The sequence below is a fragment of the Oncorhynchus gorbuscha genome, linkage group LG11, assembly GCF_021184085.1.
Source record: "Oncorhynchus gorbuscha isolate QuinsamMale2020 ecotype Even-year linkage group LG11, OgorEven_v1.0, whole genome shotgun sequence".
In the NCBI taxonomy this organism is placed as follows: domain Eukaryota; kingdom Metazoa; phylum Chordata; class Actinopteri; order Salmoniformes; family Salmonidae; genus Oncorhynchus; species Oncorhynchus gorbuscha.
Window position 1 is genome coordinate 1,986,166 of NC_060183.1, and position 14,433 is coordinate 2,000,598.

Consider the following 14,433-nt stretch of genomic DNA (forward strand, 5'->3'; position numbering starts at 1 on the left):
CTTTACCCCACCCATCTTAGCCTCTTAAACCTTAGCCCCACCCATCTTAGCCTCTTAAACCTTAGCCCCACCCATCTTAGCCTCTTAAACCTTAGCCCCACCCATCTTAGCCTCTTAAACCTTAGCCCCACCCATCTTAGCCTCTTAAACCTTATCTCCACCCATCTTAGCCTCTTAAACCTTATCTCCACCCATCTTCTTAACTTATCCCCACCCATTTTTGCCTCTTAAACCTTTACCCCACCCAGCTTAGCCTCTTAAACCTTAGCCCCACCCATCTTAGCCTCTTAAACCTTAGCCCCACCCATCTTAGCCTCTTAAACCTTAGCCCCACCCATCTTAGCCTCTTAAACCTTAGCCCCACCCATCTTAGCCTCTTAAACTTTAGCCCCACCCATCTTAGCCTCTTAAACCTTAGCCCCACCCATCTTAGCCCCTTAAACCTTAGCCCCACCCATCTTAGCCTCTTAAACCTTAGCCCCACCCATCTTAGCCTCTTAAACCTTAGCCCCACCCATCTCAGCCTCTTAAAAGCCCCACCCATCTCAGCCTCTTAATCTAGCCCCACCCATCTTAAAACTAGCCCCACCCATCTTAGCCCCTTAAACCTTAGCCCCACCCATCCTAGCCTCTTAAACCTTAGCCCCACCCATCTGCCTCTTAAACCTTAGCCCCACCCATCTCAGAACTTAAACAGTGTTGGCCCCAGACCCATCTCAGCCTCTTAAAGACCCCACCCATCTCAGCCTGGTAGCCCCACCCATCTTAGCCTCTTAAACTTAGCCCCACCCATCTTAGCCTCTTAAACCTTAGCCCCACCCATCTTAGCCTCTTAAACCTTAGCCCCACCCATCTCAGCCTCTTAAACCTTAGCCCCACCCATCTCAGCCTCTTAAACCTTAGCCCCACCCATCTCAGCCTCTTAAACCTTAGCCCCACCCATCTTAGCCTTTTAAACCTTAGCCCCACCCATCTTAGCCTCTTAAACCTTAGCCCCACCCATCTCTTTAACCCCTGAGAGTCTACTGACGAAGGTGTCAACTAATAAACATAACAAACAAAGCAAAATCTGTCAGTTTAAAACTAGAGATCAGTTTTTTTTGTGCATTGCACAAAGCACTTCTACATCTGTGTTGGAAGGTAACAGAACTAGAGCAGTGTTGGTCAGACCAGGAGACATACCATCTATGGTGGAAGGTAACAGAACTAGAGCAGTGTTGGTCAGACCAGGAGACATCCCATCTGAGGTGAAAGGTGACAGAACTAGAGCAGTGTTGGTCAGACCAGGAGACATCCCATCTGTGGTGGAAGGTGACAGAACTAGAGCAGTGTTGGTCAGACCAGGAGACATCCCATCTGTGGTGGAAGGTGACAGAACTAGAGCAGTGTTGGTCAGACCATGAGACATACCATCTGTGGTGGAAGGTGACAGAACTAGAGCAGTGTTGGTCAGACCATGAGACATACCATCTGTGGTGGAAGGTGACAGAACTAGAGCAGTGTTGGTCAGACCAGGAGACATCACATCTGTGGTGGAAGGTGACAGAACTAGAGCAGTGTTGGTCAGACCAGGAGACATACCATCTGTGGTGGAAGGTGACAGAACTAGAGCAGTGTTGGTCAGACCAGGAGACATCACATCTGTGGTGGAAGGTGACAGAACTAGAGCAGTGTTGGTCAGACCAGGAGACATCACATCTGTGGTGGAAGGTGACAGAACTAGAGCAGTGTTGGTCAGACCAGGAGACATCACATCTGTGGTGGAAGGTGACAGAACTAGAGCAGTGTTGGTCAGACCAGGAGACATACCATCTGTGAAAAGTCTAAAGGTAGTTTTGTGCCTACCCAGAAGAGGTTAAATATGTATAAAATAAGTATCTATACAATACACGCACACACACACACACACACACACACACACACACACACACACACACACACACACACACACACACACACACACACACACACACACACACACACACACACACACACACACACACACACACACACACACACACACACACACACACACACACACACACACACACACAGTACCAGTCAGTCAGTTTGGACACACCTACTCATTTGAATAATTATCTATACAACACACGCAGACACACACAGTACCAGTCAGTCAGTTTGGACACACCTACTCATTTGAATAATTATCTATAAAACACACACAGTACCAGTCAGTCAGTTTGGACACACCTACTCATTTGAATAATTATCTATAAAACACACACAGTACCAGTCAGTCAGTTTGGACACACCTACTCATTTGAGAGTTTTTCTTTATTTGTACTAAGACATCAACACATATGGAATCATGTAGTAACCAAAAAAGTGTTAAACAAATCAAAATATGTTTTATATTTGAGATTCTTCAAAGTAGCCGCCCTTTGCCTTGATGACAGCTTCGCACGCTCTTGACATTCTCTCAACCAGCTTCATGAGGTAGTGTTTTGAGCCAATCGGTTGTGTTGTGACAGAGTAGGGGTGGTATACAGAATATAGCCCTATTTGGTAAAAGACCAAGTCCATATTATGGCAAGAACAGCTCAAATAAGCAAAGAGAAATGTCAGTCCATCGTTACTTTAAGACGTGAAGGTCAGTCAATGCGGAAAATGTCAAGAACTTTGAAAGTTTCTTCAATTGCAGTCGCAAAATCCATCAAGCGCTGTGATGAAACTGGCTCTCATGAGGACCACCACAGGAATGCAAGACCCAGAGTTACCTCTGCTGCAGAGGATAAGTTCCTTAGAGTTACCAGCCTCAGAAATTGCAGCTCAAATAAATGCTTCACAGAGTTCAAGTAACAGACACATCTCAACATCAACTGTTCAGAGGAGACTGTGTGAATCAGACCTTTATGGTTGAATTGCTGTAAGAAACCACTACTAAAGGACACCAATAAGAAGAAGAGACTTGGGCCAAGAAACACGAGCAAGGAGATTAGACCGGTGGAAATCTGTCCTTTTGGTCTGATGAGTCCAAATTTTTTATTTTTGGTTCAAACGGCCGTGTCTTTGTGAGACATAGAGTAGGTGAACAGATCTTTGCATGTGTGGCTCCCACCGTGAAGCATGGAGGAGGTGGTGGTGGTGGAGGAGGTGTGAGGTAGAGGAGGAGGAGGTGTGAGGTAGAGGAGGAGGAGGTGTGAGGTAGAGGAGGAGGAGGTGGTAGTGGAGGAAGTGGAGGTGTGAGGTGGTGGTGGAGGAGGAGGTGGTGGAGGGAGATGGTGGTGGTGGAGGAGGTGGTGGTGGAGAGATGGTGGTGTGGAGGAGGTGGTGGTGGAGGAGATGGTGGTGGTGGAGGAGGTGGTGGTGGAGGAGGTGTGAGGTAGCGGTGGAGGGGGTGGTGGTGGAGGAGGTGTGAGGTAGAGGAGGAGGTGTGAGGTAGAGGTGAAGGTAGAGGAGGTGTGAGGTAGAGGAGGAGGAGGTGGTGTGAGGTAGAGGAGGAGGAGGTGTGAGGTAGAGGAGGAGGAGGTGTGAGGTAGAGGTGGAGGAGGTGTGAGGTAGAGGAGGTGGTGGTGTGAGGTAGAGGAGGAGGAGGTCTGAGGTAGAGGTGGAGGAGGTGGTGGTGGAGGTGTGAGGTAGAGGAGGTGGTGTGAGGTAGAGGAAACGGAGGTGGTGTGAGGAGGAGGAGGTGTGAGGTAGAGGAGGAGGAGGTGGGAGGTCGAGGTGGTGTGAGGAGGAGGAGTGTATTAGATGTCGACCGAATATGAATTTTCAAAGCTGATACCGATTTATTGGAGGACCAAAACATGCCTACAGCGATTAATCGAACAATTTTTAAAATATATATATATATTTGTATATATATTTGCAATAATGACACTTAACAACAATACTGAATGAACACTTTAAAAAAACGTACACGAATAAAATCTATTTCGTCTCAAATAAATAATTAAACATGTTTTGATTTGGTTTAAATAATGCAAAAACAAAGTGTTGGAGAAGAAAGTAAAAGTGCAATATGTGCCATGTAAGAAAGCTAACGTTTAAGTTGAGACTTCAATATTCCCAGTTAAGAAGTTTTAGGTTGTAGTTATTATGGTAATTATAGGACTATTTCTCTCTATACCATTTGAATTTCATATACCTTTGACTATTGGATGTTCTAATAAGTACTCTAGTATTGCCAGCCTAATCTCAGGAGTTGATAGGCTTGAAGTCATAAACAGCGCTGTGCTTCAAACATTGCGATGAGCTGCTGGCAAACGCAGGAAAGTGCTGTTTGAATGAATGCTTACGAGCCTGCTGCTGCCTACCACCGCTCAGTTAGACTGCTCTATCAAATCATAGACTTAGTTATAACATAATAACACACAGAAATACGAGCCTTTGGTCATAAATATGGTCAAATCCAGAATTTCATTCTTTCAGTGAAATACGGAACCGTTCCGTATTTTATCTAACGGGTGGCATCCCTAAGTCTAAATATTGCTGTTACATTGCACAACCTTCAATGTTTTAAGTCATAATTATCTACAATTCTGGCAAATTAATTACGGTCTTTGTCAGGAAGAGTTCGCAACGAGCCAGGTGGCCCAAACTGCTGCATATACCCTGACTCTGCTTGCACAGAACGCAAGAGAAGTGGCACAATTTCCCTAGTTAATATTGCCTGCTAACGTGAATTTATTTGAACTAAATATGCAAGTTTAATAAATATATACTTATAGTGTATTGATTTTAAGAAAGGCGTTGATGTTTATGGTACATTGGTGCAACGACAGTGCTTTTTTTGCGAATGCTCATATTTGGAGAAGTAGGCTGTGATTCGATGATAAATTAGCAGGCACCGCATTGATTATATGCAACGCAGGACAAGCTAGATAAACTAGTAATATCATCAACCATGTGTAGTTTAACTAGTGATTATGTTAAGATTGATTATTTTTTACAAGATACGTTTAATGCTAGCTAGCAACTTACCTTGGCTCCTTGCGGCACTCACATAACAGGTAGTCAGCCTGCAACGCAGTCTCCTCGTGGAGTGCAACGTAATCGGCCAGAATCGGTGTCCAAAAATGCCGATTACCGATTGATATGAAAACTTGAAATCGGTCATTCCGATTAATCGGTCGACCTCCAGTGTGGGGGTGCTTTGCTGTTGTCACTGTCTGTGATTTATTTAGAATTTAGTGCACACTTAACCAGCGTGGCCTCCACAGTATTCTTACATTTACATTTATTCTTCAGCGATATGTCATCCCATCTGGTTTGGGTTTAGTGGGACGATCATTTGTTTATCACCAGGACAATGACCCAACACACCTCCAGGCTTTGTAAGGGCTATTTGACTGTATAATGGTGTAATGAAGCCTGCTGACTCTGTAGACTGTATAATGGTGTAATGAAGCCTGCTGATCTGTAGACTGTATAATAGTGTAATGAAGCCTGCTAACTCTGTAGACTGTATAATGGTGTAATGAAGCCTGCTGACCCTGTAGACTGTAGACTGTATAATGGTGTAATGAAGCCTGCTGACTCTGTAGACTGTAGACTGTATAATGGTGTAATGAAGCCTGCTGACCCTGTAGACTGTATAATGGTGTAATGAAGCCTGCTGACTCTGTAGACTGTAGACTGTATAACGGTGTAATGAAGCCTGCTGACTCTGTAGACTGTAGACTGTATAACGGTGTAATGAAGCCTGCTGACTCTGTAGACTGTAGACTGTATAATGGTGTAATGAAGCCTGCTGACTCTGTAGACTGTAGACTGTATAATGGTGTAATGAAGCCTGCTGACCCTGTAGACTGTATAATGGTGTAATGAAGCCTGCTGACCGTGTAGACTGTATAATGGTGTAATGAAGCCTGCTGACCCTGTAGACTGTATAATGGTGTAATGAAGCCTGCTGACTCTGTAGACTGTAGACTATAATGGTGTAATGAAGCCTGCTGACTCTGTAGACTGTATAACGGTGTAATGAAGCCTGGTGACCCTGTAGACTGTAGATTGTATAATGGTGTAATGAAGCCTGCTGACCCTGTAGACTGTAGACTGTATAACAGTGTAATGAAGCCTGCTGACTCTGTAGACTGTATAACAGTGTAATGAAGCCTGCTGACTCTGTAGACTGTATAACGGTGAAATGAAGCCTGCTGACCCTGTAGACTGTAGACTGTATAACGGTGTAATGAAGCCTGCTGACCCTGTAGACTGTATAATGGTGTAATGAAGCCTGCTGACTCTGTAGACTGTATAATGGTGTAATGAAGCCTGCTGACTCTGTAGACTGTATAACGGTGTAATGAAGCCTGCTGACTCTGTAGACTGTATAACGGTGTAATGAAGCCTGCTGACTCTGTAGACTGTATAACGGTGTAATGTAGCCTGCTGACCCTGTAGACTGTAGACTGTATAATGGTGTAATGAAGCCTGCTGACTCTGTAGACTGTATAATGGTGTAATGAAGCCTGCTGACTCTGTAGACTGTAGACTGTATAACGGTGTAATGAAGCCTGCTGACTCTGTAGACTGTAGACTGTATAATGGTGTAATGAAGCCTGCTGACCCTGTAGACTGTATAATGGTGTAATGAAGCCTGCTGACTCTGTAGACTGTAGACTGTATAATGGTGTAATGAAGCCTGCTGACTCTGTAGACTGTATAACGGTGTAATGAAGCCAGCTGACTCTGTAGACTGTAGACTGTATAACGGTGTAATGAAGCCTGCTGACTCTGTAGACTGTAGACTGTATAATGGTGTAATGAAGCCTGCTGACTCTGTAGACTGTATAACGGTGTAATGAAGCCAGCTGACTCTGTAGACTGTAGACTGTATAACGGTGTAATGAAGCCTGCTGACTCTGTAGACTGTAGACTGTATAATGGTGTAATGAAGCCTGCTGACCCTGTAGACTGTATAATGGTGTAATGAAGCCTGCTGACTCTGTAGACTGTAGACTGTATAATGGTGTAATGAAGCCTGATGACCCTGTAGACTGTATAATGGTGTAATGAAGCCTGCTGACTCTGTAGACTGTAGACTGTATAATGGTGTAATGAAGCCTGCTGACTCTGTAGACTGTAGACTGTATAATGGTGTAATGAAGCCTGCTGACTCTGTAGACTGTATAACGGTGTAATGAAGCCTGCTGACCCTGTAGACTGTAGATTGTATAATGGTGTAATGAAGCCTGCTGACTCTGTAGACTGTAGACTGTATAATGGTGTAATGAAGCCTGCTGACTCTGTAGACTGTAAGACTGTAGACTGTATAACGGTGTAATGAAGCCTGCTGACTCTGTAGACTGTATAACAGTGTAATGAAGCCTGCTGACTCTGTAGACTGTATAACGGTGAAATGAAGCCTGCTGACCCTGTAGACTGTAGACTGTATAACGGTGTAATGAAGCCTGCTGACTCTGTAGACTGTAGACTGTATAACGGTGTAATGAAGCCTGCTGACTCTGTAGACTGTAGACTGTATAATGGTGTAATGAAGCCTGCTGACCCTGTAGACTGTAGACTGTATAACGGTGTAATGAAGCCTGCTGACACTGTAGACTGTATAATGGTGTATTGAATCCTGCTGACCCTGTAGACTGTATAACGGTGTAATGAAGCCTGCTGACTCTGTAGACTGTAGACTGTATAACGGTGTAATGAAGCCTGCTGACCCTGTAGACTGTATAATGGTGTAATGAAGCCTGCTGACTCTGTAGACTGTATAATGGTGTAATGAAGCCTGCTGACTCTGTAGACTGTATAACGGTGTAATGAAGCCTGCTGACTCTGTAGACTGTATAACGGTGTAATGAAGCCTGCTGACCCTGTAGACTGTAGACTGTATAACGGTGTAATGAAGCCTGCTGACCCTGTAGACTGTAGACTGTATAACGGTGTAATGAAGCCTGCTGACCCTGTAGACTGTAGACTGTATAACGGTGTAATGAAGCCTGCTGGCCCTGTAGACTGTAGACTGTATAACGGTGTAATGAAGCCTGCTGACTCTGTAGACTGTATAATGGTGTAATGAAGCCTGGTGACCCTGTAGACTGTAGACTGTATAACGGTGTAATGAAGCCTGCTGACCCTGTAGACTGTAGACTGTATAACGGTGTAATGAAGCCTGCTGACTCTGTAGACTGTATAACGGTGTAATGAAGCCTGCTGACCCTGTAGACTGTATAACGGTGTAATGAAGCCTGCTGACCCTGTAGACTGTATAACGGTGTAATGAAGCCTGCTGACTCTGTAGACTGTAGACTGTATAACGGTGTAATGAAGCCTGCTGACTCTGTAGACTGTATAACGGTGTAATGAAGCCTGCTGACTCTGTAGACTGTATAACGGTATAATGAAGCCTGCTGACCCTGTACACTGTAGACTGTATAACGGTGTAATGAAGCCTGCTGACTCTGTAGACTGTATAACGGTGTAATGAAGCCTACTGACTCTGTAGACTGTATAACGGTATAATGAAGCCTGCTGACCCTGTACACTGTAGACTGTATAACGGTGTAATGAAGCCTGCTGACTCTGTAGACTGTATAACAGTGTAATGAAGCCTGCTGACTCTGTAGACTGTATAATGGTGTAATGAAGCCTGCTGACCCTGTAGACTGTATAATGGTGTAATGAAGCCTGCTGACTCTGTAGACTGTAGACTGTATAATGGTGTAATGAGGCCTGCTGTACCTGTAGACTGTAGACTGTATAATGGTGTAATGAAGCCTGCTGACTCTGTAGACTGTATAATGGTGTAATGAAGCCTGCTGACTCTGTAGACTGTATAATGGTGTAATGAAGCCTGCTGTACCTGTAGACTGTAGACTGTATAATGGTGTAATGAAGCCTGCTGACTCTGTAGACTGTATAATGGTGTAATGAAGCCTGCTGACTCTGTAGACTGTAGACTGTATAATGGTGTAATGAAGCCTGCTGACTCTGTAGACTGTATAACGGTATAATGAAGACTGCTGACCCTGTAGACTGTATAACGGTGTCATGGATGAAGAGAAGGAGATGTAGGGATACATGGCTGTATCTGGGGATTCCTACGGTGGCTGTTTTCACTTTCTTCTGACCTTCTCTAAGTCCTCGCTCGTTGCCCCTGGTCCTCGCTCGTTGCCCCGGGTCCTCGCTCCTTGACCTCGCTCGTTGCCCCGAGTCCTCGCTCGTTGCCCCGAGTCCTCGCTCGTTGCTCAGAGTCCTCGATCGTTGCCCCGAGTCCTCGCTCGTTGCCCAGAGTCCTCGCTCGTTGCCCCGAGTTCTCGCTCGTTGCCCCGAGTCCTCGCTCGTTGCCCCGAGTCCTCGCTCGTTGCCCCGAGTCCTCGCTCGTTGACCCGAGTCCTCGCTCGTTGACCCGAGTCCTCGCTCGTTGCCCCGAGTCCTCGCTCGTTGACCCGAGTCCTCGCTCGTTGCCCCGAGTCCTCGCTCGTTGACCCGAGTCCTCGCTCGTTGACCCGAGTCCTCGCTCGTTGCCCCGAGTCCTCGCTCGTTGACCCGAGTCCTCGCTCGTTGACCCGACACCCTACTATTATCCCTGATTTGTGTTAAACTTTTGTTTATCATTGACATGTCCGTCATTTATCGGATACTATTATCCAGAGTCACATCTCAGTTATAGTATGAACATCAATAAAGTAGCCATCAGCTGTTAGTAATAAAAGACAAATGAGAATGTAAGTTTCTTGGTGTTAAGATAGTCATCATATATCTGTGGTATTATTCACTCACTGCTCTGAACTCGTTTGAATCTCTTGTTCGTCTTCACTAATCTGTGTGGCATTATTGACTCCCTTCCACTCCGTGTCCCATCCCTCCCCCTCTCTCTCTCTCTTCAGACTCCGGAGGAGCCGCCCTACCTGACAGTGGGCACTGATGTCAGCGCCAAGTACAGAGGTGCTTTCTGTGAGGCCAAGATTAAGACTGCCAAGAGACTGGTCAAGGCCAAGGTAATACTGTTTAACACTGTTTAACACTGTTAATGGCCTAGTGGTAGTGCTGTTGGTAATACAATATAATGATCTATTAAACTGTTGATGAAGTTGTAGCTGTTTAACCAGGGAACTGGTTAATGGTAGTTAATTGGTTAGTAACTTGGTCTAGTTTAGACCAGGATGAAACAAACTGTGTGTGACTGCTAAAAGGTTTGGTCAATGACAGATTAGCCCTGTCAGAGGTTCTCATCCCTTCTTACGGTGTCGTCACCTCCATCTACTGTCGTCTCTCTCCCTTACGGTGTCGTCACCTCCATCTACTGTCGTCTCTCTCTCCCTTACGGTGTCGTCACCTCCATCTACTGTCGTCTCTCTCCCTTACGGTGTCGTCACCTCCATCTACTGTCGTCTCTCTCTCCCTTACGGTGTCGTCACCTCCATCTACTGTCGTCTCTCTCTCCCTTACGGTGTCGTCACCTCCATCTACTGTCGTCTCTCTCTCCCTTACGGTGTCGTCACCTCCATCTACTGTCGTCTCTCTCCCTTACGGTGTCGTCACCTCCATCTACTGTCGTCTCTCTCTCCCTTACGGTGTCGTCACCTCCATCTACTGTCGTCTCTCTCCCTTACGGTGTCGTCACCTCCATCTACTGTCTCTCTCTCCCTTACGGTGTCGTCACCTCCATCTACTGTCTCTCTCTCCCTTACGGTGTCGTCACCTCCATCTACTGTCGTCTCTCTCCCTTACGGTGTCGTCACCTCCATCTACTGTCTCTCTCTCCCTTACGGTGTCGTCACCTCCATCTACTGTCGTCTCTCTCCCTTACGGTGTCGTCACCTCCATCTACTGTCGTCTCTCTCTCCCTTACGGTGTCGTCACCTCCATCTACTGTCGTCTCTCTCCCTTACGGTGTCGTCACCTCCATCTACTGTCGTCTCTCTCCCTTACGGTGCCGTCACCTCTGTCTACTGTCATCTTTCTCCCTTACGGTGCAGTCACCTCCATCTACTGTCGTCTCTCTCTCCCTTACGGTGTCGTCACCTCCATCTACTGTCGTCTCTCTCTCCCTTACGGTGCCGTCACCTCCATCTACTGTCGTCTCTCTCTCCCTTACGGTGTCGTCACCTCCATCTACTGTCGTCTCTCTCTCCCTTACGGTGCAGTCACCTCTGTCTACTGTCGTCTCTCTCTCCCTTACGGTGTCGTCACCTCCATCTACTGTCGTCTCTCTCTCCCTTTCTGGGCACTGATGGAGGGATTGTGCGTTCCTGGTGTGACTCGGGCAGTTGTTGTTGCCATCCTGTACCTGTCCTGCAGGTGTGATGTTCGGATGTACCGATCCTGTGCAGGTGTTACACGTGGTCTGCCACTGCGAGGACGATCAGCTGTCTGTCCAGTCTCCCTGTAGCACTGTCTTAGGCGTCTTACAGTACGAACATTGCATTTATTGCCCTGGCCACAACTGCAGTCCTCATGCCTCCTTGCAGCATGTCTAAGGCATGTTCACACAGATGAGCAGGGACCCTGAGCATCTTTCTTTTGGTGTTTATTTTCAGAGTCTGTAGAAAGGCCTCTTACTTTCCTAAGTTTTCATAAGTGTGACCTTAATTGCCTACCTTCTGTAAGCTGTTAGTGTCTTAACGACCGTTCCACAGGTGCATGTTCATTAATTGTTTATGGTTCATTGAACAAGCATGGAAAACAGTGTTTAACTAATTGTGGCATGGTAGCATCCCACCTGGCCAACATCCGGTGAAATTGCAGAGCGCAAAATTAAAAAGAAATCCCAAATCTAATATTTTACATTCTTGAAAATATATGTGTTATACATCAAAATAAAGCTTAACTTCTTGTTAATCCAGCCACTGTGTCAGATTTAAAAAAGGCTTTACGGTGAAAGCAGACCGTGCGATTATCTGAGGACAGCGCCCTGCATACAAACACACGAAAATCATATTTCAACCAGGCAGGTGTTCCACAAGTCAGAAATAGCGATATAATTAATGCCTTACCTTTGAAGATCTTCTTCTGTTGGCACTCCAAAAGGTCCCAGAAACATCACAAATGGTCCTTTTGCTCGATAATGTCCTTCTTTATGTCCCAAAAATGTCCATTTGTTTGGAGCGTTTGATTCAGAAATACACCGGTTTCAACTTGCCCAACATGACTACAAAGTTTCTAATAAGTTACCTGTAAACTTGGTCCAAACATTTCAAACAATGTTCCTAATCCAACCACAGGTACCCTAAAACGTAAACAATCGATACAATTTAAGATGGAATAAACTGTTTCTAATACCGGATAAAAACACTGTGAAGCGCGCTCCAGTTCACGTGCACAAAAACAGTCCACCTGGAGTGACACTTACAATGAATAGGACTACTTCTTCATTTCTCAAAGGAAAAACATAGAACCATTTCTAAAGACTGTTGACATCTAGTGGAAGCCATAGGAACTGCAGCCAGGTTCCCAATAATAAGGGTGTCCCATAGAAACCTATTGGAAAATCCTATGACCTCAATTTGTTTCTCCCCTGGATGGTTTGTCCTCAGGGTTTTGCCTGCCATATCAGTTCTGTTATATTCACAGACATTATTTTAACAGTTGTAGAAACTTTAGAGTGCTTTCCATCCAAATCTACCAATTATATGCATATCCTAGCTTCTGGGCCTGAGTAACAGGCAATTTACTTTGGGCACACTTTTCATCCGGAGGTGAAAATACTGCCCCCTACCCAAAAGAGATTAAACCCTTTACAATGAAGATCTGTAAAGTTATTTGGATTTTAGCAAATTATCTTTGAAAGACAGGGTACTGAAAAAGGGACGTTACTTTTTTTTATATACCAGTTTCATTTAAGGACCAAAACATTGGCCGCTGTTAAACAGAAATAGAAAACTATAGTTGGGAAGAATTTCCGATGTACAGATTCCACTTGGTTTATGAATGGATTTAAAAAACGACGCCGGTTTCAAAACAATTATTTTTTCAATTTAACTTATTATTATACACAATTCTTGCGACCAATAGAATGTTTTATGTATGAGGGATAAACCCAGCTCTGCAGATTTTGCTGCGAGGAGACAGAGTCATTTGGTCATTTGTTTTGGTACTGTCCATACGTATCTCGTTTTTGGTCACAAGTCCAGGAATGGCTGAAGAATTGCAACATTTACCTAGAACTAACGCTGCAGATAGAAATACTGGGCGATTTGTAACGTCATAGTCAATCAATCAATAATGTAAGAATTATTTTAGCATAAATGTTTATTTTTAATTTACAATTTGTAGAAACTATGAGAATTGAAAGTTTCAGAACTTGTGTGAAGCATCAGTTGAAAATATATGGCAAATAGAAATCCAATATGGATGTTAAGAGATGGGAGGGGTTGAATGGAGCTGAAGGGACTGGATGGTGTTGAGAGATGGGAGGGGTTGAATGGAGCTGAAGGGACTGGATGGTGTTGAGAGATGGGAGGGGTTTAATGGAGCTGAAGGGACTGGATGGTGTTGAGAGATGGGAGGGGTTTAATGGAGCTGAAGGGACTGGATGGTCTTCAGAGATAGATGGGAGGGGTTGAGGGGAGCTGAAGGGACTGGATGGTCTTCAGAGATAGATGGGAGGGGTTGAATGGAGCTGAAGGGACTGGATGGTCTTCAGAGATAGATGGGAGGGGTTGAATGGAGCTGAAGGGACTGGATGGTCTTCAGAGATAGATGGGAGGGGTTGAATGGAGCTGAAGGGACTGGATGGTCTTCAGAGATAGATGGGAGGGGTTGAATGGAGCTGAAGGGACTGGATGGTCTTCAGAGATAGATGGGAGGGGTTGAATGGAGCTGAAGGGACTGGATGGTCTTCAGAGATAGATGGGAGGGTTGAATGGAGCTGAAGGGACTGGATGGTCTTCAGAGATAGATGGGAGGGGTTGAATGGAGCTGAAGGGACTGGATGGTCTTCAGAGATAGATGGGAGGGTTGAATGGAGCTGAAGGGACTGGATGGTCTTCAGAGATAGATGGGAGGGGTTGAATGGAGCTGAAGGGACTGGATGGTGTTGAGAGATGGGAGGGGTTGAATGGAGCTGAAGGGACTGGATGGTGTTGAGAGATGGGAGGGGTTTAATGGAGCTGAAGGGACTGGATGGTGTTGAGAGATGGGAGGGGTTGAATGGAGCTGAAGGGACTGGATGGTGTTGAGAGATGGGAGGGGTTTAATGGAGCTGAAGGGACTGGATGGTGTTGAGAGATGGGAGGGGTTTAATGGAGCTGAAGGGACTGGATGGTCTTCAGAGATAGATGGGAGGGGTTGAGGGGAGCTGAAGGGACTGGATGGTCTTCAGAGATAGATGGGAGGGGTTGAATGGAGCTGAAGGGACTGGATGGTCTTCAGAGATAGATGGGAGGGGTTGAATGGAGCTGAAGGGACTGGATGGTCTTCAGAGATAGATGGGAGGGGTTGAATGGAGCTGAAGGGACTGGATGGTCTTCAGAGATAGATGGGAGGGGTTGAATGGAGCTGAAGGGA

The 14,433-nt window shown here is 45.6% G+C and overlaps 1 protein-coding gene across 1 annotated transcript in view; it reads left to right on the forward strand.

Annotated features, from left to right (window-relative positions):
• Positions 1-14,433, forward strand: part of arid4b (AT-rich interaction domain 4B) — a 232,979-nt gene that overhangs the window by 41,516 nt on the left and 177,030 nt on the right. Inside the window, exon 3 of the mRNA XM_046290716.1 lies at positions 9,813-9,923. Coding sequence (XP_046146672.1) covers positions 9,813-9,923 — 111 coding nt within the window. The remainder of the gene's footprint in view (positions 1-9,812; positions 9,924-14,433) is intronic.